Source organism: Protopterus annectens, chromosome 3.part1, assembly GCF_019279795.1.
Source record: "Protopterus annectens isolate FY-2018-M chromosome 3.part1, PAN1.0, whole genome shotgun sequence".
NCBI lineage: Eukaryota > Metazoa > Chordata > Ceratodontiformes > Protopteridae > Protopterus > Protopterus annectens.
Genome location: NC_056732.1, coordinates 545,751,301 through 545,778,469, shown reverse-complemented (window position 1 = coordinate 545,778,469; position 27,169 = coordinate 545,751,301). Strand labels below are relative to the sequence as shown.

At 37.2% G+C, this 27,169-nt stretch overlaps 1 protein-coding gene across 4 annotated transcripts in view; it reads right to left on the bottom strand.

Moving 5' to 3' along the window:
* The window catches only part of ZNF385D (zinc finger protein 385D), a 1,382,400-nt gene that overhangs the window by 777,827 nt on the left and 577,404 nt on the right, over positions 1–27,169 (bottom strand). For 3 of the 4 annotated variants that reach the window (XM_044066958.1, XM_044066959.1, XM_044066960.1), the window contains exon 3: positions 1,162–1,212. In XM_044066958.1, coding sequence (XP_043922893.1) covers positions 1,162–1,212 — 51 coding nt within the window. Of the gene's footprint in view, positions 1–1,161; positions 1,215–2,673; positions 2,679–8,877; positions 8,885–27,169 lie in introns of those variants that run through there. The other variant, XM_044066961.1, reaches the window with a different exon arrangement.

Here is a 27,169-nt window from a genome sequence, read left to right as displayed (position 1 = left end):
ATCCATTGCATGTCACAAAAATATATTTGAAATTCAGTGTTATACTCCAAGGATTAGTGACAGTAACATGAACTCAGCAGGATAATCTGGACTGCATTATTACTTTGTACATTTATACTTTCTGACACAACTCTTGAAGAATATGATAGCAAAACATAAATACAGGCAAAGCAAAATATATCTAAAATATTACTTGCACACACATTCAAGTGGCAACTTTCCTACCTCTGATAAAGATTCATTTATGGCAATATTATTATGAGAAAGAATAATCTTACTAACCTCTGCCAGAGACTACAGAAATTACAAGTTAAACAGAATGATTGTTCATTTCATTTCGGCCATTTTTTAAAAAAGGTTTATAATCATGTTGAAATATTCCTACAATGGTCTTGATGTTTAACTGTTCATGACAGGCTGACTGTCAAAAGATTCATGTTGTTCTGCAATGAAGCTAAGTTTCCTGCAGAATGTCTAAAGATAGCAACATTCCAACATTACACAGTTGGACAGAAAAGTGCATTACAAATCCTCTTACACTGAAAGCTTTAAAAACAGTTCATGCAGCCAAATTGTAGGAGTTATATACTTGGCATGCAACTAAGCAAGACAATGTCTAAGCAGATGGGTTTAATTATAATTACAGACTTCAGTTAAGGCATCAAAGTGTAATAGTTGTGTAGACGAAATCATTGTGTGACTAGGTATACTTTAAATGTTAGCAAAGATTTGTTATGCTTTTGGAGTATGCTTTCTACTTCGCTATACTGGGAATCCAGTTAAACGGACAGTAATATGGAACAATAACGTTTACCTCTGCTTTTTGAAAATTCAGAAACAAATGAAAACAAGCATGTAAAAAAAATATTTCCAAGGAAATTTCTTTCAGGTACAAGGAAGAAAAAAAACTATGCAAATCAACTATTAATCTGTTAAAACAGACTGAAATATTTCACTTCCTTTAACTCTGAAAAGAAATGTAAAGGAAAGTGTCTAACTCTGTGGATCACCTTTGACCTCTGTAGTCTTTAAAATATGATCAGATATTATCATCAAAACACCAATAAGTATGAAACAATACATATATATATATATATACATCTATATATGATACATCCTTTGGCTCTTAGGTTATAATAACAACAAAAATGGGCCACTTACCTTGGAGATGAGTGCAGTAAGGTCAGAGCTGAGTGTTCTGTACCGGGCAGACTACAGCAAAAATGACAAATGACAATGGTTTAGTAAGTATTCTGAAGAAAACTTAAATTTTTCTAAAGTAAAGACCGTTATTACTTTGTGCTAGAAAAGAATAACTTACTGATGCAGTGAGTTAACTAGTAAATGCTAATGGTTATCAAACCTAAATAATATTTCAAATTTCCAGCAAAAGTTATCAATACAGTTCTCCAGTAACAAGTTCAAGTAGCAAATAACTGGCATTTAATGGTTAATTTATTTAAAAGAACTGTTACTGCTGAAATGATCTTTCTACATTTGTAATCCAGAATGTTCTAAACCTGGATAACCCATTCTAGACATTGTGCCTACAGATGTCACTAACCTACCTCTTCACATGAGTTTCTGTGCTCTGTTATACAATGCACTTTTTAATGCTTTATGTTCATTTAGTTTGCCATCTGCAGTAATTATGTGCTGGTGCTGTATTCCTGTGTGTGGATGACAGTATACACATGCCAAATGTTGAAAGCACACTCCTGATTTTACCAAGTATTCCCAGCAGATGAAGATTTGCATGTGTTAAACTAAATCCTTCCCTTTTAGTATGCAAATCTAATTATTTTTGTTTCTGAACAGGCCATACATACCAGCAGGCTTGAACTTAGCATCACGAACAGGAGGAACATTTTTGCCCTGTACATATAAGTCATGATGTATCCTAGCTCATCATGTTCCTTTACTGTGAGTTGAGGACATCATGCTGCGGAAACACTGGACTTTTTTTGATAGTAACATACATATTGGGGAAAAGGTAACATAATGAGTAGCACTGTTGTCTGACACCAAGATGTTGCCTGGTTTGATTCTCAGTTGGGGTGCCTTTGTGTGGAGTTTGCATGTCCAGTCTGTGTTTGTGAGGGTTTTTTCTGGGTACTCCAGTTTCTTTTCATATCACAAAAACATATGCAGAAGGTAGATGGGGGATTGTGTATTGCATATTAGCATACCAAAAGCCAAAAATAATGGGTGGGTGGGGGGGGGTCAAAGGCTCCAAACTAGGGACATTTTTAATATTACTTTTATAAACTTAGAAAGTTGATAGACTAACATGTTTTCCAGTAGCATGAATTTTCTGAATGGTATGAAGTCTGAAATTCAAAAGCCTGTCATTATTTTCTGACTTCCATATTCAACGATTTGCCAATAATTTGCCAGAAAACCGAAAAATTTATCAGAAACAGACCAAACATATGAGTCAAAAATCTAGACATTTTGCAAAAATCTGGTCAGTTGAGAGGTATGCATTAGCATATGTGGGTCTGTGATGTGTAGGAAAGCCCTTACAATCGACTTTTAAATATCTAGTAAACTGAGTGGATATCTTCAGCTGCTAAAAGCAACAGCATTGGGCAGATGGAGCATACACACGGAATGGTGCAGACATTAAAACCTTCCATGCACTTTCTTCTGAATTAGTGTTTCATGCTATCGGTTTTCTGTATAAAAATTCCCATGTGCGCACTAAAGGAACTCTAATGTAGTACAGGGAGGTGAATGTATCTGTCCATTCTGGTCTCCTTTTCTTTTCCACCATCTCACATTGAAGTTGCTAGTCAAAAACAGGTCATGTACAGATTGGAGAAACACATTATCACTGGGTCTTCAAAATGGCAGCAACCTCCTCCATATGATTTCCCACATTCACAATTTTTATAGGATTCTGAAGACTTCATTTTTCTTGACTCTAATGCAACTGTACCAGAAATGAATCTATAATGACCATTTCTTTCTTTCCTTTTTCTTTTTCTTTCTTTCTTTCTTTCTTTCTTTCTCTTTTTCTTTCTTTCTTTCTTTCTTTCATTTTTTATTTAAACCATTATCTTTTCTGATAATGACATTTCCAAAAAAATAGAAACTGTTTTAAAGATATGTGACTTTTGGATCCACTTTTAAATGTCGAAATTCCAAAATCTCGACTTTTAAAAAAGTACCCAAAACATCGAGATTTCAGAATCTCGACATTTAAAAGTGGGTTAAAAAAAAACAAAAATAAAGTAAAACAAACTGTTTGCAGGGGGCAAGCTCCCCTGCACTCCCCCCCCACTTAAATATACCATCTCCAACGTTGCACTACAGTGAAGAGAACGATAAGTACAACAGGAGCATTACCATTTTCTTCACTGTAGCGCAATCTCGGAGTTGGTATATTTAAGTAGGGGGGTGTGGAGGGTGCAGGGGGGCTTGCCCCCTGCAAACACATTCTTTCAAGTCTCTCTCTTTTTTAACCCACTTTTAAATGTTGAGATTCTGAAATCTTGATGTTTTGGGTACATTTTTTTAAAAGTCGAGATTTCAGAATTTCGACATTTAAAAGTGGACCTGTGATTTTTTGATGGAAGATGGTATTAATGGCCAGCAATAAGGTAGGACACATACAGATAAACTAAGATGCATTTGGTATAGACTGCAGATGTTCACAACTGATGCATTACTACAAAATGTTCTTTATTTTTGTATTTCCATTCTTGCCTAAATTTTTAAAAATGCCTTGTAGTATTCTCCTCACTCATGGTGACTACTTTTAAGTTGATAGGCCCATAGGTTTATACTTGGTGAATGACTACTAGGGCCCTTATAAGCGTAGCCATGCAACCCAAATGTGTCCCACAACTTATAGGCTTTTGACATTTATATAGGGGGTGATTGATGGTTATGACATAATGTACTGACTCCTTCTGTCCATCACAGACATAAGTGCCCAACTAGGGGTGAATTTTTGATTTCCCATCTAATTGCCCAATTTACACTTAAATATTGTTAGGGATGAACTATATTTCACATACATGGGGAGCCTATTCCAGAGAATGGGAATTTTCTGGGATTCATATCTGTCCATAGCTCTCAAAGAATCTGGAACAAATCTCAAAAGAAACAGGACAAATCCAGAAATAATCAGGGACACTTTTAAAATATCAGTACTATTAACTTGTGAAATTGACAGAATAAAAGAATATGAATTAATAAACATTTTCTGAAGTAAAGAAGTATATAACTCTAATTATTGTCATTATTTATTAATTATAATTTGGCACCTTTTCTCCAAAAATCATACATTTTAGGAGAGAGTAAGAAAGATATAGCTAAAATTTGATCAAAATGAGGGGTACATGACAGGCATATATCTGTCTCTTCAACATGTCCTATTTAAGTCACAAGCAAAATTGAGGTCTTTAGATCTAGTAGTTCTGATGCTGCTTGTTTTTCAGATATGCGAAAGATTCATCAGAGTGGAGTCCAGGGATGCCTTGTATGTCAGTCATAGATCGCTTCTCAGTAGTCTGTAGGAGACTGAGTGCAGAGATCATGCTTGAGGCAAGCCACATACGACATTGTGTTTATGCCCTGTATTCTTTTTGGAAAGGACCTTTTTGGAGGTTCAATTTGCTGAAACTATGCAATGAGGTACATACCAAAGGAGGCATTATACTCAATGATGGTTCTAATGAGGCCCGCGTATAGTGGTATGATGACTTTCCTGGACCTAGATGCAAAGCCTTACTTATAAGTTGAGCAACATAAAAGGATTCCTTTCTACCATGGACAGATTTTGGTCAAAGGCCAGGTTACAGTCTATACATGTTCCCAGATCTGGGTCTATATTTTAGCGATTGAATGGCAAGTTCGTTGAATGGCAATTCATTGCATACATATCAGGGAATATGCCATTCATTGAAAGGTAATATGATCATACACAATATCCTCAAATGATCATAGTTGGCCAACATGCAAGAAACAGCTCAAACTGCATACTCAACAGAAATGCAGTGATAAGGAATTCTGCCCTTCCCCCACTGTAGTGTGATCTCAGAATTGGTATATATAATTAGTGGTGGGTGTGAGGGCACATTGGTGTATATAATTAGTGATGGGTGTGAGGGCACAACTTCCCACATTAGGAGGTGGAGCGTATAGCACCCCACATAAGGAGGGTCCAGTGTTCACTGAAAATGCCTGAGTGGGGTATTTTATCAAATGCTTTAAAGAGGTCTAGGTAGTTAGTATGCACTGTTTTACCCTCAGCCATTGCCTTGCAGACCTTCTGAAAGACGTCCACCAAGTTTACTAGGTATGCTCTTCCTTTGACAAAGGCATCTAGTGTCTGAAGGCTTCCTAAATGTTTGTTGATCATTTATATGGCTTGGCATATCAGACCAGTCAAACTAATGTGTATGCAGTTTATGGGATCTGTTGATGGTCTGCCCTTATGAAGAGGGATGACTGTTGCAGTCCTCCATTCTCATGGAATAAATAGTACTTATGGTGGCCCTGATAGGTCATATTTTAGACTATTCAGGATGTATCCTGGGATCTTACTAGGGCCTAATGAGGCTATGTTATTGGCCTTACTGAGCACAACAAGGACATATTCTACATTTATAGTTGGGAGAGGTTATGTATGAAGGTATTTCTTGTTGGGGGGCTGGGGGTGAGTGGGGAGCAAAGTTGGAGCTGAATTTGTCAGCCAGCAGACTATATCAGACAGCTCAGTGAATGTTGCATCATTAACTACCAGTGCAGCACACAGTTGTGTACTGCCTTTGAAGTTTTGGACAAAGCTGAAGAAGACATTATAGTCACTTTTTGACTGAGAGACTATTGTTACTTCAAAATTGTCTTCACTGGACTTAATGTGGCTTCTTAGTTGTCTGTTTAATTTGATGAGAGAGTTCTTATCTTTATGAGAGTTAACCTTACTGATTTCAGAGCTATGATTTTTTTTTTTTTTTTGATGTGTAATCTGTTTAATTTGGGATGTCACCATGATGGTTTGTTTTTGGAGTTAATTTTGGGCTTACTTCTGGTATGTACAGTAGCCTGTATGTAGCCATTTGTACAGAGTTTTTGTGAGCAGTTCTGTATAGACTGCAGTGTTCTCTGGGTTTGAAGGATCATTGAATTTTGACAAACTATTGCTTAATAAAAAACAGCTTGCCTTGCAGTACTACCTAGGTGTTACCGGGTTTACTGGGGTTACTGCGTTGATTTTGATTTCGAAGAAGACAGCCTTATGGTAGAACTTATCAAGGATGAAGTGGCATTGGGAGGGTGCAGCAGTCTCCCATACTTGTGAACAAGAGGACCAGTAAGTTGAGATCTTCTAGTGGTTCTATGAACTAACTAGTTAAGGGTGTTTGCATTTATGAAGTCCAGGAATCTCTGTGCCTACAGATTTGAGGCCATGCAGGATTCCAGTTTATAAAGAGGTAGTTAAAGTCCTGGTCTATGTATGCACTATGAGTTTTGTGGGACATAGAATGTGACCTATAGTTTGCTAGTGTATGGAACATGATTTTTTTATGGTGACCTGCACTTGATGTAACTCCAGCACATCATTCTGTTTAACCAACCTAGTGGCATACTTGTTATTTCGTTATATCAAGATATCTCCACTTTGAGTCCCTGTCTATGCAGCTACTGATCTAAAAGTGTGGAAGGCAGAGAAACCTCACAATGGTGAGATACTCTGGCATTAAGCCATGCCTCAGTAACTGCACAGATGTCTATATTCTCCAGGATGAGGGAGGCTTGAAAGAAATGTAGTGTATGTATGTATGTATGTATGTATGTATGTATGCATGTATACATACATGTATATTTATTTATACTCCTGGCATTGTAACACCTTGAGATTCAATTGAATTGATTTTGCTATGTCAATAGGTCTAACAATTTGCATTGCCTAAAAGGCTCTGTGGGGCAGAATAAAGTTTTAGCCAGTATTCCAAATCCAAGACGGGAAAATGCAAACCATCCTTGGCAAAGCAGCAGGATATGCTAACCATGTCTACCCATGCTGACAAGTACTGGATCTCATAGCTTTCAACCTCTTAACACATAACATCTGGACAAAGCCAAAAATAATGTGGGAAAAGCCCCTAAACTAGGGACACATTTTAAACATTGGTCTTATAGACTTAAAAAGTCGCTAGAATAAAAGCTGTTCTATTGCCATACATTTTGTGGATGATATGACATCTGAAACTCAAATGCCCGTCATTATTTAGCGAATTTATCCCTCACTGATTTGCCACAAAAATCACACAAATTTTATGAGGAAAAGAACAAAAATATGAGGCAAAAATCTGGACATTCTGTTAAAATCTGGACAGTTAACAGGTATGCTGGATCCCCCTAGAATGGCACCAAAATCTTATCCAATTGATAAAATCAATCATCTTTTGTTGGTATTGTGGCATCATTCTTCATAAAGGTAATAAGCTGCTCAATGTTAGGCTCATACCAGCCTGAGACACACAGTCAGAGAGATCTGCAATGTCTGTCCTCATATAGCCTAAGGAGGTACATCTTAGTTCATTTATACCTAAACCAAACCATTGAAGGCAGATACCAAAGCACTACTTTGTTTTTATTTTGTCAGATTCCATATAATAAAGTGAAAGCCTTTTAATTAATTTGGGACTGACAAGTAATTTATTGCTATATTTCTGTCTTAATTTGATCCAATTGGGTGGAAAGGGTAACTGCATGAATGTACACCTATATGGACTCTATTGGAATCATACTGGTATCTGTGGTGCAGTGACTTGAGCACGTGCATAATTTGGTGGATTCTGCCTCCAGATAGGCAACCAAATATTATCTCTTCCTAGTAAAGCTTGGTTAGAGGGGCATCAGTATGTTTTACAATGGAGCCCCTATGACTAGAGACCTTGGGATCCCCCGAGTGTGGCTGTATGTGTGGTGTTAGGTATTGCTTTTATTGAGTTCTTCTGGGTTTGTTGAGGATAATCTTTGCTGATGTGTGTTTTAGATTATTTAGAAAAATTGCATTAAAGTGGCATAGCATATGCTGGCCTATTTTGTACATTGTCTGCTATGAGTTTTGCATGTTGTGTGTGTGGTTTTGACAACCTGATGTGTGCTTGTATGCAAGAGTTTAGCCTCCAGTGACAATATGCATGTATACTTCTTGCATACTGTAGCTGTTACTTTAAGGGTTAAGTGCTTGCCAGTAAACATAAGATCAATTGCTACATTGTCTCAATATAGTCATATCCACCAAACTGGCTGCAGAGAAGTTAAGAAACTGCCTATTTATGTTGTCCAGTTCTCTAACAGATGAGCTACAAGGAGGTGGCACATAGGGATAACAGAAAGTTATAAAGGTGCTGCTTTATAGGGAGGTTCGGAGGCAGGCTAAGCTATAAAATACTACTGTCTACTAAATTAAATGGTATTATCACTCAAAGTGCAAACTAGCTGCTCCATTTGTCAGTGCACAAGTAATTTGCTTTATACTTTCTATTTTACAGGATGCTGCTTTATGGGTAGTTTTGCAGGTAAAGTTTGCTTCTAGCTGCTTGTGTCTGTACATGGTACTGGCATTGTGAGCAGTTCTGCAAAAATCGTCCACATTTATGCCAGTACTGAAAATACAGAAAACTGACCATTGAGCCCTCTGGCCAATAAAATTGCTACACATAGAGCTCATCTGTATGTTTCTGAACTCAGATAGACAAGGCAAACACCTATTGCCACAAGATGAATAATCCCAGTCATCCTAATGTAAAAGCAAAATAAAAGAGGGTCCTATGTACAATGCTACCACAAACAAACTTACACAAACATAAAGAAAGACAGAAGGAGCGACAACAAGTAATTTAAGATATCAACAGCTTTGCACTTTAAAACACCGTATAAAAGTGAGATCATACAACAAATGTAATTAGCTGTGGCTGGATTGCGCCAGATGTAAGACAAACACTTCTGTGGCAGATGCAAGGATACCAAGTATTGCTGAGCTATGTGAAATGGAGGCAAGAATTGCACAATCATGCTGAATTTTTACAGGCACTAAAAACAAGGGAAGTGGACTAATAGACCCTCTGGCCTTTAGAACTACTACATTCAGAGCTCATGTGTTTCCCAACTTAGATAGTCCAGGCTACGATCTACTGCCATTAGATGGGAAATTCTCAGTCTACTTGATATAAAAACACAGAAAAGAGTTTCTCTTGTGCAAAAATACACTTCTTTATCCAACAACTAGCTAGATATTGAACTCAGAGCAAGTTTTTGTTGTTTGTCTTTCGGCTTTTTCCCGGTTAGGGGTTGCCACAGCGGAACTCCAGTCCGCTAATGATTGGCAGTAGATGTTTACGAACGCCGAGGTGCCAGCTCGACGTTCAACCTTCAATGAAGGCATGCCCATTTATGCATGTCTTTCGAACGCCCACCTAACCACGGGTAGGACATGCAGACTCCACACAGAAGGCACTCCCGCACGCCAACCGAGAATCGAATGGGAGAAGTAAAACAGCAAAATGACAATACAAGACAAAATGCACTTTTTTTTTTCAAAATAAGCACAAGGAAAGGCAAACAAATAATTCAAGATATCAACAGCAGTGTAGAATGGGGGGAGCTTCCAATGCATAATTTACAGTTAGAATGGTCCATTTAAAATTCACCAAGTTTGAAAAGTAGAGCCAGTGAGTCAAATAGTGCATGTGATTTTTGCAGGCCTTGAGTCTTACCAGTGAAGACAATACCTATTTAAGTATCACTCAAGGAACAAACTAGCCAACGAAAAAACAAGTGAAATGTGAAATAATCTTCCAGAAAGAATAAAAACACAGGCCAAATAGAGTTCTCAAAACAGAAAACAAAATGCAGCAGGTAATGCAAAAAACAGTTTAGGCAACTATACATCAGACACAAAAAGAGCCAGGATTACTCTCCTTGCTTCTTTGTTTCAAATCGTGGTGGTGCTGTGGTAGCATTGTTGCCTCACAGCAAGACGTTGTCCTGTTCGATTCTCAGCTAGAGCGTCTTCTGTGTGGAAGAATACGTGAATGGGGCGTGCCTTCGTTGAAGGTTGTGCATCAGGGCTGGTAACCCGGTACGTAAAAATCCACTACCAATCATTAGCGGACCAGAGTTTCACTGTGGCGACCCCTAACCGGGAAAAGCTGAAAGACACAAACAAACTTCTTTGTTTCAAATCACCAGCATAGAGTCAAACAGTCTCTGTATTTTTTGTAAGCCTTCATTCTTATCAGAGAAGACAAGGTCACCAATATACTCTGTGCATTTAACTATCACTCAAGAAACAAGCTAACCAATGAAAAACAAGTGAAATGTGAATCCCAGGTAAAACATGAGACAACTAAGAAAGCTTAATTTTGCAACACTGCATTAGACTTAAAAAATAACACTAAATTCATATGTTCGGAATTTCTAAAAAGCATTTCCTAAAAGTAAATTCCTAAAAGTAAAAAGAAAGCATTTAGCCAAGCATTGTATTAACAGCGGCACTTTGAAATTAGAAAGAAGATTGCTATTTTATCCTAGAGTGCTTCATTTCACACTTACACATTGTTCCACACTTATTTAGAGATATCTAGATAGCCACTCCATATCAATAAGACTGACTCACTCACATTGTGTGCAACTCACCTTTTGGTCTCTCCTTAGTCTGTCTGCAAGCACAGGCTCACTTTTGTACCTTAGCTATTCTTAAAATTAACAGTCCTACTCATCTGCTGGGGATGTGAACATGTGCCTTCATTACAAAGTTAAGAAATAACTGGAGCCAGTGGTGGTGACCCCAGTGTCAAGGCTGAAACATCCGATATCTCCTACCTATATGTCATGCTCATAGGTAAGTATTCTGAAAGATCAGAATACTTTGGTATCTCACTTACTAGACTTAAGCTAACAGCCTTAGCACCAGAATATAATCCTCAGGATGTGTCTTGATGCATATCAGCAGTGTCTCTGATGTATTTCCCAGGTCTCACCTGTCATTTGACGTAAGCTACCTTCACTGTGCAAACACCAAAGCAGATTATAGTCTCTGTCCGTTCTGCTTAGACTGTGTATCCTATACTCTTGGTTTCTTTCCTGGTATTTACAGGATCTGTTTACTCAAAAGATTGCATTTCATTTCCTATATTGTTTTGTTGTTGATCGTAATGTCTATTGTGGCTCATATCTGACTTTAGAGTTGACTTCTGATTTTTCATAAACTAGTCTCTTTTGGAACCATATAATGTACATGTTTCAATCTTTGATGGAAATATGGCAAAATCGTTTGCAGACACACTGTCTGTCAGTGCAGAAGTATTTATCTTTACTTCTTTTTTGGGTTGAATATTGTACCTTCTATTGCATATTTTAACACTGACTCTACTGGAGCTGCCTTGACTACACCATGTTCTTGCAATATGATTGCTGTTTTAAGGTGTACATTTACCTTTGATAACTGGCTCTTTACCAGACTCTCAGGCCACAAAATAGCATGGACATGATGCAGAATTACATCCCCTGTAGTCATTAGGCACATATTGCATGATGTATGTTCCATATTTTAAAACAAAAAAGTAAAGTAAAACATTGTGATTTTTCATCTAACATCTCTTCACTAACGCAGTGCTAATAGGTTCATAGGCATGCTGATGTTTATAGGCAGTCATGGAGCACAGCTTCCAATACCCTTGCATCACATACTTGCACTCCAACCCAGGATACTAATTCCTTTTGAAAGACTATTAATACTAGTGACATTGTGATGCAAACTAGAAGCAGATTCGAAAGACATGGAATAAACTCTGATATATAAACCATTTTGTAGAAATTTATTCTATATGGTGGAACGTCAACCAAGAATTGATTATTTGTATTAGTTTTTGAGGAATATATAGTTCTAATTTAAAGGTTACTCTTAATATCTGACAGTTAAAGGCCCCATAGGCCTGTCATACCTTTCCTCTTATGTAGCAATAACATATACTATTTTAAATATATAATCTAATTCTCGAAAAGCAGGTGTCTGTTTTATAAATTTGCTTCACATCAGTTTAGATAGCTGTCATTGGGCTTGCACAGTAATAAATTCCTTGAGTTGTGCTCTAAAACAGGTCTTACAGCTGTCTGACTAAGACTGGTCAGCATAGCAGAGCTCCTGTAGGAGGAGGTTTTAAACATCAAGTCAGGTATCCCCATTGAATTATTACATAATAATGTAGCATTTTCTTTTAAACTCAGGCTAACAGTAATCCAGAATTCAATGTCCAATTTGTATTTAGTCATTTCAGCAATAGAATTGCTAAGCAATATCAGTAAATTCTGACCGTGGACATCCTTGTGCTGATTCAAAGGCCCTGGATCAGTAGCCAGGAGGGCATATAATTGCAGTAATTATTCATTGCCGTGCAGTAACATCAGGCTTTGAAGATACCATAACCTCAGTCCTAACATCATCATCACAATTAGACAGCCAGCAATTTTCAGATGTCGGAAGAAATGAAAATACAAGGTTAACCAATATGGGTACCAGCAGCAAAGCTTGAAGAACTCTCCATTCAGTTTTTACTTATTCTGAATTATTATCTAACGGTGTTGCTCTAGTAAGACCGTTGAATAGCCGCTCTCTGACTGGTGACCTCATATCATGCATATCATGTACATGCTCTTAAAAATGAACCAAGCATGTTAGTGTTAATTTTCCCTGAAAAAAACATGCTTAACAATGTTTATTTTTTTTGGATGCAATGAGCATCTTTCAACACAAAGAACAGAGGTCAGGCTAATAATTCTGAAACTGCTCCATATAGCCACCTTAATTTATTGGAACTGTACTGCTTGAATTTCAGTCTTGTGGTGCTATTCCCTGTGATAATTATGAGTTAAAGAAATACTCAGAGTTTGACTGAAAACCTTTTACATTACATTAATCACTGCACATTGGCTAATGCCAAAGCTAAAACTAGACATAATGCTTGAAATAAGTAGAACAAAAGCAAAAAAAAAAAAATCCCCAAACTATCAACACCTAAGAAATCTGAGCAAAAGAATGTTCTTTTAGACAGAAAAAAAACCTATTACACAACAGCACAGACAGCATACTTCAATAATCCTAAATTATTCTGTTGTGCTGTAAGCAATCTCCTAAAGCATACACCAAGCACACCCCTAACACTCTTCTTACCAAAACTAATGCCACCACAGCGTGCACGTTCAAGAAATACTTTACCGCTACTGCCTGTCACATATGCCAACAAAATATTGATTTTGCCCTCTCACCTCAAGCTGTGGTACTAATCAGACAAATAGCTTCTAATATGACCCAGCTCTAATTACTACAATAATGTAATGTGCTCAAACTTAAATCCACTGCATTAACAACAGATAATGTTCCTGGGGAATACTTTAAATTAGGAACAGGTAGAATAAGCTACCCAGTCTCCATATTAACTAACAAATCCTTATAAGAATCATACATTCCAACAATACTTGATACACTTTTACATTATACAAGGGTACTGTCACTGAAATTTCAAACTATTGAACATCATCACATACTAAATTTTCTGTTAGACAAATACTTACCTACCCCCCCCCCCCCCCATGAAAATTCTGGCTTATTCACAGCACTGATACTGCCTTTCTTCATTTTCTAGACACAGCCAAAACAAAAATGGAATATTAGTAACCGTGTCTCCACCCTATTTCTGGACTTGTCGAAAGGTTTTGATACCATATCCTTCTGTCTTTTCTGCCACCACAAATCAGTGCTACTTCACAAAGCCAAGCCACAGCAATCACATGTAAGATCAAGCAGCACCCCCTTTAAATGGTCCTCTAGTTACTTCAGCATTTGTACACAATCTCTCAGGCAGAGCTACTACTCTTCTCACGTGTCAGAGTAAATAGGTGTGCCACAGGGATTGAGACTAGGAATCCTCATGCACAAGGTTTAGAAACATGTGCAAGTCATGCAATATGCTAATGCCTCACCGCTCATTTCCTCAGCCCCTACACTATTCCAAATACATTCCCCCAAGACTCCGCCTCTATTGCATCCTGGCTAGAGCAATCCAAACAACTCCTGAATTAAAAAAAGAAAAAAATTAATCACATTTGCTTCCATTAACCTCCTACCAGCCAGCACTGCACTGACAACTAACTAACAACACTAGAATAGAAAAAAGTCACCCATGCCAAGTTATTGGGTGTAATCATAAATGAGAAATGGTCAAACTCATCAGTGCTGTTATCCAAAAATCCACCACAAATTAGTGCTACTTTACAAAGCCAAGCCAGAGCTCGCTGACTACAGCAGAAAGGCAACTTCAACATCCTTCTTACTTTCAAACCTGTTGTATTACAAACTACACTAATGAGCAAGTGTGAACCATGGTATAATAGAAGCCCTGAATAATGTAATAAAATGATACAAACTCAGAAAGAACCGTCAACTCAAAGGCTCAACAATTAATAGATTTCCACAAGTTCATCAGTTTAACTGGAGTATAGCTAAGCTATGGAAAGCATTCCCTTTGTCATAAGACACAGAAACACAATCTCTTTGATTTAAGGGAAAAAAAAGCCTCTAACTATAAATAAATAATTCTAGAATCTGCATCTGCGTTGTATTATTTCTTCTTTTGGTTCATAGGTTGATAGCAGGTATGCAGTCCAGAAGACCATTAAACAGCCTAACCCAAATTCCCAGCTGATCCAAAGCAATGTCTAGTTAAGGTTATACAGTAGCAAATGAAGGTGGACAGATTTATACCCTGTGTCCTTGGCACACATAGCCATTTATACATTTAGTCTTCTACTGTTCTCATTTATGGAGCCATTTCTTCCTAACTGGCTTTTTAGGTCTTACTGAACTGAATATGTAGTACTCCTCACATGAGAAACATTTGTAATGTTGTTCTACTGCAGCTCAGGTATCAGTGTGAAGGCAGATGCATATTACATTACCTTAGCTTCAACAAATTTTATGCCCTTGACTGCTTAGTATGTTTGCAACATTTATACTGATAATCTCCTGCTCCAGTAATATTTTGCAATGCACACCAATATCAACATTTAGAACTTGCTACATTATATATCTTTACATCATAGTCCCTGTTTATTCCATTTTTATTGATATTTATTTAATTTGTACCCTATGCTATCTTTTCTCTAAATGTTATATCATGCATCTAATATTTCATAGAGCACTGTGACTCAGTCGAATATTCTTGATCAGCAAAATCAAATAAATAATAATTATGAAAGTGAGTTGACAAATTTTAAAAAGCTTGTCATTTTGCTTTGCAAGATGTTCTTGAAGTTTTAATTTTGCAGTAGCAGTAGTTTTTTTAGGTTTCTGATGACAATGTTAAAATAAGTTTAATTTGTCTAATACCAGATTATTTTAAATATAGTGCTTATGTTTTTTATGTATATGTTAAGTAAACATTTCAGTTCTTTATTCCACCAGAGTGGTTTGAAAATACCATTTATTTCCCTTATATTTTGTAACACAATCGTGTTTATCTGTATCCGTCGACTAACAGGGCAATACTGGCAAATAGAAATCTGGTCTGCGTTTTTCTTCCACTTTCAGTTTTGTAAACATATGCATGTACTTGTGAATACACTACAAGAACACTTGGTATTGTAAACTGCATGCCTAAATCATTAGTGTTTCCTAGCAGTTGCAGTGATTACATTTTAGTAACTGAACTAGGAACATTAGTTAATACCAAGTGCAATGCACTTACACTTCTAATCTGGAACTTAATAGAGAATAAGTCATGGTGTTAACTATGTCTAGAAATTCAGCCTTAAAAAGCAGTACCTTAAGACAAAGCGTTCCACTCAGCAGATTTAAAGTTAAAGTCCTCTGGTATGATAGCTGATCTGTTGTCTAAAAGTTGCATAACTAATTATTAATTATAATTGCATAATTTATTAACCTGTTATCATAAAATTCAGTTTTTCAGCCTGGGCATCAATAATGCCCCAAGTCGGAAGATGGACATACTAGTGAGTGAAACATCAACTACTAAGATTTTATACTCATTTTCAGTAGTGGCATTGGCTCAACAAGCATAACACTCAGTTTGGGGGCAGAAAGATCAGAATATAGTTGGTTCTTTTCCCACAGCAGGTATTTGGATTCATTTTTTTCCATCATTAATACTGCAGTGCAGTATAAATAAGGTGCTATACTCCACAGTGTGCTTTCCTTGGGATGAGATCTTAAACCATGGTCCCAGCTGCCTGGGTTGGTGGTACCTCAGGTGGTTGTAAAAGATTCCACATTACTTATTAAAAGAAAAAAGATTTTATTTATGCAGCAAAAACATGTTGACATATTTACAAGGTTGTGCATCATTATTTACAGCATTTTTATGGACTTTTATATTCTTCTTTAATAAATATCCATCAGTTTTTTGTTTCTTTTTCTTCTTTATTACCCTGTTCGTCTACTGCCAAAACTTCATATCTTTCATCATCTTGTTTCCACCAAAAAAAAAAAACAAAATGCACAGGCACACAATTTCCTGTTAAGTTTAAATGAGTGTTTATAGGGCACGCGAAAAAATAATTTGTATTGTTGTTGTTTCAATATTTTCATTAATCTATATTTTCTTAATTTTACCTCCAGAACTCTTTTGATCCATAGTATTCTACAAAAAAGGCTACCTTTTGTCTTCTTGACAAACGTTACAATTTATTTATTTTTTCACAGTCCACCTAGGATCAGTGTCTGTTAAGTGAACGGCTCAAATTTACACAGTTAAGCAGTGGACTAAGAAAGTTAAACCTTGCACCTCTGGCCCACAGGTAACAGCTTGTTAATAGCTTTTAAATCTTCTATGCCAATTGCCAGACAGATCTCCTTTCATCATATTGTTGGATTTCATTACCCGATTCACTTGTAGTCAGTCACCACAAAAATATCTTCACATTCCCATTGTTCCTTCAACCTGCCCTTTCTTTTCTCTAATGCTATTTTTCATTTAATGGAAATTTAGACTGTCCAGCCCACCTACTGCATGTCTTTGGAATGGAGGAGGAAACCAGAGTACCTGGAGGAAACCCATGCGACCACAGAGATGACATGAAGACTCCACACAGAAGGCACCCCAGCCAAGAAACTAATGAGAGAACATCTTGCTCGGAGGTGACAGTGCTAAGCACTGTATCACCACTGCCACCCCAGATATATATATATATTATAGGAATATATTTTACCATAGCATTCTTTTCTGTTTTCTTGCACTTCACCTTTATTACTATTCATTCCCTCATTTCTCTATACAGTTCTAATGTTTCCCCTCCATTTGCTGTTACCCTCTTTTCTATTTTCTGTCATATTTATTTACACTTTATGGCTCACATTCACTGCATTTACAATTATTCCTTCTTTTGTCATGTTCCAACATCTTCAGTACTGAATGTATATGTAAAGAAGGTAGGAATGCTACTAGGTTTATTAATTCTAAACAACCTTCTTCATATTCATTAAAGACAATGCTTCTTGCTAAAGGGTTCAACATGGACCTCCCAACTTTTTATGAAGAATAGTCCTAATAATTGTTTTTTTTTTTTTAAAGAAGGCAGAAAAAAAACAGGTATCCCAAATTTCCTTAATATCAATAAATGGCTAAGGTATATTTTTCATAAAAGATAAATTATATAGCTTCTATGCAAACCTTATTTTTTTATCAAATCTAACAATTACATTACTGTTCAACAATATCTATCCTTCCATATTTTATGCCTACTGTTTCTATTTCTTTTCTTGTAAAGACTGCAAGAAAGACCCAGCCAAGCTATACTCTTCACTGTGTAAGTCTTTAAATATCCTGTCACAGAGACCCATGGGATACGTTGCATTGAGCCCTTAAGGACATAACAGTCTTTCAACTACATGGCTTCTAAATATCTGTAACTTTTTAATTATTTGTTAAGTCTTTATGGGTACATTCAGGCCAATAAAGCCAAACACCAGTAACTGTAGACATGCATGCTTCAGCCTTCTTTTTTTGGACTGGACAGTGCAACATAAGTGGATTTCTGGCTATATTTTAGAAACACACAGCCTAAAATCAACCTTGATTTATTGGTATGATAATGCATGTCTAATCATGTATGCAAACATAGCACTAGTGTGTGCAATCGTACACAATATCAAGCTGAGAAAGCAGTTACAACAGGAATGACATTTACAGGAGCAGCAGTCCCCAGCATACCAGACCAGCTGGAGTATGAGTAGCACAACAGGTATCATACGTGTCTTTGGTGCAGAAAGTTGTGAGTTCTACTCCCATACAATGTAAATGTAGTGCTCTTTAAGGGGGTGCTGTACTCCTGTGTGTCTCCTCTTTTGGATGTAATACCCACTAAAGATGAACCTGTTGTTTGCTTGACAACCATTCTCTATTGGTCTCACAGGCAAAGGCCAACCATAAGGCATTTTTTATTTATGTCCACAACCTCAAAGGCAATACAGAATTATGTGCAGAGCTCATTGTTAAGGGAGCCACCCATTCTGAGCCAGAAGATATAGCAAACCTACAGGCCAAAAAATTCAGCTCAAACTTTAACCAATCTCTCCTCCTAAATATTCCCTCAGGATATACCATTAAATATAATTCCTCCTGCTATCACAAGGGAACAGATCCTTAATGCTCTCTCTCAGTCCAAGAACACTGCATCAATGGGCCCAGATAATATCCCAGGATACCATCTAAAAGGCATACAAATGACTTATTTGTCCCTTTGGAATTGCTATTTAACCATAACATCCAAATAGGTTTTGTGTCTCATGAATGGAGAACAGCAACAGTCATCTGTCTGCCATCTACAGACCCTGGAAACTACTGACCCATAAATCTCACTAGTCTCATATGCAAAGCCATGGAAGGAATTACCATGGAAATGATCAATAATGATATGGGAAACCTGCAGACACTGGACACAACCCAATTTGGTTTTGTTGAGGTCATGTCATTCCTATTCAACCAGGTGGACTTCTTTGAGAAGGTCACCAAAGCAATGGATGAGGGCAAAATTGTTCACACTGCCTACCTTGACCTTGCCAAGGCATTTGGCACAATACCCCACTCAGGCATTTTTGACAAACATAAGAGGTTAGTTACAAACACTTATGTCACCTGGTGGATAGCCTTCTGGCTGACAGACAGAACTCAAGGATTTAGAATAGGAAAGTCCACCTCTACAAAGAGGCCAATCGCAAGTGGAGTCCCTCAGGGATCGGTCCTGATGCCACTCCTTTTTGGCATTTACTTCTCTGAAGTCAAGGACAATATCAATGCCCTATGGATAACTAAACTTGCAGATGATTGCAAATTTGGAGTTGTCATTGAATCACCCACTGACCCAAATGTCCTCCAAGAAGGGCTGACACAGACAAATAGCTAGTGTCAGGGCCACAAACTAATGCCAATAAATGCATAATAGTATCCTTCTAGAAGTCGACTACCCCTGATAACTATCATTTTGACAACACACCCCTAAGAACTGACTCAGTAGTCAGGGACTTGGGGACAGTAATATTTCCATCATGCATCTACAGTAGTGTAGAAATCATTCTATGTTGTGCAACTTATAAACTAAGGTCTGCATCTAGGTCCAATTAAGTCATTTTTCGACTGCATTTGGTATTCATCACACCTATCATTGAGTACAATGGCCCCTTTGGTTTCTACCTAATTAGGCATATCCATCAATTGGAATGTCTACAGAGGTTCCTCACTAAAAGACTACAGGATGTAAGTAACATATCTTATGCAGACTGCCTCAAGGTCCTATTCCTGTATTCTAATACAGGCTGCTGAGGGGAGATCTATGCCCGGAAAAAAAGGCATTCTTCAGCTCAGCCCCACCATCATACATACATATGTATAAACATCTCTATATATATATATATATATATATATATATATATATATATATATATATTTAAAAACACATATACATACATACATACATATAAACACATATACATACATACATATAAACACATATACATACATACATACATACATACCTGCATACATATATTTCAGACATAACACCCTTCTAGCCTGCCAGTTTACCAAAGCAATCATTCTCCTAATAAGTGTCTGAGTCATTTTTAAAAATATCTAGACTAGTGCTTGCTTTAATGCAGTTTAGTAGTCTATTCCATGCAGCAGCTGTTCTCTCAAAGAACTGGTTAGCACATCTCTCATTGCTTTGTAATCTTTTACGTAGGCTGCTGAAGATTCTTTACTACTTTTTTATAACCTCAAACATTCCCAGAGATCGTTGTCTCTAAATACTTTATATACCTGAATAAGGTATCCTCTTAAATATCAGTAAATAACCTTAAATATCAATATGAGACCCTGAACAAGTTCAGATATTTTACTTTTTCAGAATCCCTTAAATTTTCACATCCATGGATGGCCTTGATATATTTCCATTGTACTATTCCCAGATCACTCGTGCTTGTTTTCTTATAAGATTTCCATATTGTAATGCCATACTCTAATTTGGGTCAAATTTATTTTACAAACAGTGCTTTCTTAATTTCTCATTTCCTAGACTTTATAAATGCTTTTATACAGCTTGTATCTACCCATTTATAAAGGTCCTTAAGTGACTCTCCGATTTCAATCACTGTATGCTGTTCTAAATATTAATCCTTCAGTCTATGTCTCTCAAATCTCATGTGCTTAGTTTTTGATGTACTTATTAGCATATCATTCACCTGTGCCCAAATGGTCAATGAAATGATAAAGTGAAACAGCATACTGACCACTGATATAATGTAAATAGAAGTTATACTAGCTATACATATAGGCTTTCACTGCATGCTGCGAAACAGCACTCACCACCGATATACTGTAAGCAGAAGTTATACTAGCTACACATATAGCCTTTTACTGCATGCCACGAAACAGCACTCACCACCGATATACTGTAAGTAGAAGTTATACTAGCTACACATATAGCCTTTTACTGCATGCCGCGAAACAGCACTCACCACCGATATACTGCATGTAAAAGTTATACTAGCTACACATATAACCTGCCATTACATGCCATCTGCAAATGTTACACAGTGCTTTGTTTCTCATCATAGAACATGAAGATTTTGATGTGAATAGGCAGCTGCTGGGGATACTGGAGCACCAAAGATAGAGCCAGAGTGAGTATACTTACTTCAGAATGTACAGCTTTTAATATTAATAGCAGAAGAGACCTATTTTCATAAATCATTGCTGCTTGTGTGATGACTGCCTTAGATCGAATATAATATCATGACTGTTGAATGCTATTAGTGTTAGTCTGTGCATGTATCCTTCCATATATTTGTAGACGTGTGTCAGGGTGCTAAGGCTGTATTTGCACATTACTAAGATGACAGTCATTCAATACCCCACCATTTGTGCTCTAATAAGGATTTACTTGATGTTTTTGTCACATTGCATTAACTATAGCATTAGGTGTGAGAAATATTTATGAGCAACATTTTTTATGTCATAGACAATCTTTCTTAATATACTTGTTTCTGTCACTTATAATATGTAAGTGAAAGGTATGTCTGACTAGCAGTTTTTCTTTGTATATGTGCATTTGTCTTAGTCAACCATTACTGCATCTTGGACTACAGGTCTTCCTACTTTATCCAGGTAGCTCATCATATTAATCTTTTGCCTTTCAGATTACATGCATTCACCCACCCTCTAAGCTGTGTATGCTAAAAGAGTTGCTAACTCGGGTATTGTGTTTGTTCTTCAGCTATATACATTGGGTGCAACAGAATTATACGACAAGTCTATATCAGCTGTGTGTTTTCATTGTTTTTAGATTTCTCTTTCTCTCTACCTTCTTTGTTGCTATCCTTTGTATAACATACATTTTTGTTTGCTTATTATTTTGTTTCCTCCATTTATTTTACTATCAAATGCAGTGGTTTCAAGACTCTGCAAAAAGCTACAAAAGCCATAGCCTTCCCAGTTTCCATCTTGATTAATAGAACTTCTATAGAAGGAACTATCCCATCAATCTGGAAAATCCCTCACATTATCCCCTTGCATAAGGGAGGCAACTCCAGTGAATTATCAAATTATAGACCTACAGCTATATTATCACCACTGGCAAAGATCATGGAGAAATGCATTCATAAACAGCTGTTAAACCACCTAATAGAAAACAATTTACTAGCGAACTGCCAACATGGTTGCAGACCATTTCATAGCACCACCTCTGCTCTTTTTTATCTTTTACAGATTGTATTAATAAGAATCACAACAATGACAGGTTATCCTCAGCCCTCTTCATTGATCTTTCAAAAGCCTTCAATATGGTTAACTACCACTTACTCATTAATATACTCAAAAACCTGTCTCTAGACACACTGGCTATTCAATGGTTCCAGTCATACTTAGACAACAGGCAGCAGGCTGTCCTATGGGAGAACAACCTATCCTCCCACCTCCCAGTTGCCCTTGGGGTCCCTCAAGACTCCATATTAGGCCCTCTCCTATTCTCTATTTTTATAAATGAGCTATACTCTGTTATACCTCAAGCTACTTGTATCCAATATGCAGACGATTCCACACTAATTTGCTCTGCCACCTCACCATCTGTCCTACATTCCATAACCCAAAATGTGTTTAACATAGTCGAAAAATGGCTTCTACGTCGATGCTTCATTCTAAATCCCAAAAAAACAAAACTGCTACTATTCACTCCCACACGTCAGGCTTCCCCACTTAATTTTACTGTCACATCAAGCAATGACATTATTACATCTCCTGATTGTACTACTAAACTTCTTGAGGTTCTTATTGACAACAACCTTACCTTTGATTCCCATATTAATAGTACAATAAAAACAGTCAACAATAAGTTAGGATCCCTATATAGGATTAAATCCTTTTTGTCACCACTAGCCAGAACCATCACTGCCCATACCCATACTCTACCCGCCTCTATGCCTCACCTATATATACGAAACTATGTAAAAACAACATCAACAAGCTAGCAATCTCCTCTAATAATATTGCCAGATTTTCAACTGGATCTGCCTTCAGAGCCCACCATTGTGATAATCTTGAACAGCTAGGATGGCTAGAACTGCCAAATATAATACTATTTAACCAGTTAACAGTTGCCCATAAGATCCTGTACCAACCTACTAACACACCAATACTTACTAACTTAATCACCACCTATAACAACCTCAAGACCCTACGCTCAGCAAATAAACTACTTGTACAAATAGGTAAAGCTAACAACTTGGCTGGTGACTCCTTGTTCACCAATACAGTTGGAAAACCTGGAACTCCCTCCCAAAAGCCCTAACTACCATTACCTCTACAACATTATTTAAAAGCAAACTGAAGCCATACCTTAAATCACAGTGGTTATGCCCTTATTCTATCCCTGACTAACTACCCTTAATTTCTCAAGGCATTTATTGCCAATACTGTACAAACTAGTTACTTTTCTGTGAACTACTAAGAGAGTGTATAACCTAGCTTCTTTTTTTCAGTCAACTACAATGAAAGTATTCTCTTATTCTAAACTGTTTGCAAAATATTTGCATGGCTAACCATAGCCGAAGTATACCATGATTCTGTTTACAGAAATGCAACAAAATGTAATGTATAGGATGACTATCTGTACATTTAACTGTATTTGTAAATGTCTCATATTATAAATGATAGTGTGTTTTTTGTTTGTTGGAGGTTTTCTCCCCGGGCCTCCACTGAAAATGGACATATATCCAGTTGGACTAGCCTGGTCAACAAATGTAAAATAAAATAAATAAAATAAAATCTTGAGGGTTTTTTCATTCTGTGGGTGTGACACTCAACTACTGTGTTTTTCCCTGAAGCCATTTGTCTCACTTCTTTCATAGATCTGCCTGTCAATGAAGTGCTTTGCATAATACAAATGATGAGCATTTAGGGTTCAAGACCTCTCAGAGTTACATAGGTTCATAGGCTCATAGGTAAATACTAAGCTAGTGGCTGTTGAGAGCCATTTTAAGCCTAGCCAGTTTCTCTTTTTCTGCTTGAATTAACCCATCCCATTCGGTTAGAGATAGCATTTCTCTCTGCATTATTTCATTCTGCAAGTCTTTGACACCCAACTACTGTGTATGTCACTCAAGTAGTTCCCTTTATGTCTTCCTCCACAAATAGGCAGGTCACTAGTTGAACCCTACAGGGAGCAGTGTAGGGGCCACTCCCCTTTTGGCATACTTCTTTGAACTCAAGGCAAATGCAAAGGGTCTCTGGCAGACAACTGCAAACCAGGTGAAATCACTTAATTCCAAAAAGACCCAACCCTTCAAGAGGGACTGACACAAATAAACAACTGGTGCCACAGCTATGGACTTAAAGACAATGTGAAAAAAATGCATAATTGTACCTATTGAAAAGATGTTTACTCCTAAAAATTAGCACAATGATAAAAAAAAAAAAAATCAATTGCCAGGGATCTGGGAATGCATGTTGACAATAACCTGACTTTTGTCCACCATGTGTCTACTGTGGTGAGAAAAATTATTCCAAGTTGCACAATTTATAAGGAAGGGTATGGCATCCAGGTTAAAGGAAGTCAGTGTTACACTGTTCTTGCCTCTGATCAGACCAGTCAAGTACAACACATCCTTTGGCATATATCTGACTAGGATTTTCCATCAGTTTGAAGGACCACAGAGGTTACTCCCAAAAGGAGTACATGGAGTAAATAAAAAGGCCTATGCAGATCATCTCAAACCCGAGCCCTGTAGTCAGTCTCTTATAGACTGCTGTATGGTGATCTATGCCTAGCTTACAAGGTATCCTCTAATCCAGCACTAATGGATTTGTTGCACATCCATGAAACAAATAACATTAGAAATAGCGCTTCTAAGAAACAAAACCTCATCTGCAACATAAATAAGTCATGTTGGAGGGACAGACCCATATCATTACCATAAAATTCCTTTATGTATTGACACTTCAGGAATATTTTGTTAAATTTGAGATACTTTTGAATAGATTTAAAATGTCTATTCACCCAATAGCCTAGTAACTACCTATGAATCTAAAAGCATTTTGTCTCTCTGCTGCAGTAGCTCTGTCTGGATATAATGTACCTTCAGCAATTTAAGTGATGAAGCCAGTAGATTAAAGTCTCATAATAGGGACATCAGGGTTAATGTAGGACTGTCCTTTCCTGGTATTTGCATTAAAGTATTAAAGTACAGGTATAGCGGGCAGAATCTGCTAATGTTGTACCTACATTTAGTCAATATATGTATGTTATTCCCTCCATCACCCATGTGTGCATAGTTTTATTTATTTATTTATTTATTTATCTTCAGTTATTTTACATTTATATACAGTAACATCCAGACCAGAATCCCTGTCACCATCCAGTCCTGTCACAGAACCACCCATGGCTACTATTATTGCCAGCATCATCACAGCTAGTAGTATCTGCAGCTTCCACATTCACCAACATCCACCAGAAGCACAGCTGCCTTTCCTTTGTGTATCTCACGACCCCTCCTGTATTGTCTTTCACATCCTTATCTATGTCACCCCCCCTTTACAGTGCTGTCAATGATTTATGTTGATTTCTGTGGTCCTAGTATTTCTGTACCCTCCTAGTTTAATCTATATTCCCCTAATAACTTTCAAAAGTTACCTTCTCTGCATGCATGTATCATACATTTATGCATCATAAAATAGTTTGGCACACAAGACTTATGAGCATTACTGACGCTTTTTCATCCCTGTGACCACACCATGCACCTACATGGTCTTGCCACAGTCCCTGTTATGGCTGAAGCCAGAATATTTAACGAGATGGTCATTGCATTCCCTTACCTGACTGCTTTTATTGTTAATGAATAATCCACAAAAATCACCAGGTGATCGTAGTTATCCATCGTAGTGGAACCCTTTAAAAATTCTACCACTTGAACAAGCCATTGACTATCTAAACTCTAAATTTCTATCTATCCTTGATAAGCATGCACCCAAAAGGACCATCAAAATGAAAGCCAAACCAGCCCCCTGGCTCTCCAAAGAAACCAAACAAAAAATCTTACTTAGAAATAAATCCTGGGCAAAGTGGAGAGCTAACAAAAATACTTCTGATCAACTACTGTTTAAGCAACTGAGAAATAGTACAAAAAAGGCAATACTATCCGACAAAAAAAACTACTACTATAAACTACAACAGAATAACAAAAATAACCCCCAGAGGTTTTGGTCTAGTATAAATAAACTCCTTTCCCCAGGGCACTCCCAGACACCAGCCCCACTTCCAGCAGACCCAAACACCCCCCAGCAAACAGCCAATGCTTTCAATTCCTTCTTTACGGAAACCATACAAACACTAGCAAGCCAACTTACTCTAGACAGCTCAAACCTTGCCACTTCCACACATAGTACTCTACCTGCTTTCTCAATACAACCAATCTCTACCACTCTTATCTTCAAACTCATCCAAAAACTTAAGCCCTGTACCCCTTCTGCTGACCAGCTACCTTCTGAATACCTCCAAAAGCAGCCAAAGTAATTTCTTATCCTATATCCATCCTCATAAATAGAACCATTAAGGAAGGGAATGTTCCTAACATCTGGAAAATCTCCCACATCATTCCCCTTCACAAAGGTGGAAACTCAAACGACTACTCTAACTATCGGCCAATAGCACTTTTATCTCCCTTAGCTAAAATTATGGAAAAATGTGTTCATCATCAACTGTTAAACCATTTAACTCAAAATAACATGATAGCAAAATGCCAACATGGTTTTAGGCCATCCCATAGTACCATGACAGCCCTGCTATCCTTTACAGATGTTATAAATAGACATCGCAATAACAACAACCTCTCATCTGCTCTCTTTATTGACCTCTCCAAAGCTTTTGACATGGTTAACCATGCCCTTCTTATCAACATTCTTGAATCCTTCACCCTTGACTCTTTAGCAATTAAATGGATCAGGTCCTATCTAACCAATAGGCAACAAGCAGTTCTTTGGGCAGATAATATATCATCTCTTCTACCTGTCACACTGGGAGTCCCACAGGGCTCTATTCTTGGTCCACTTCTCTTCTCTCTTTTTATTAATGACCTGCATGTAACTAT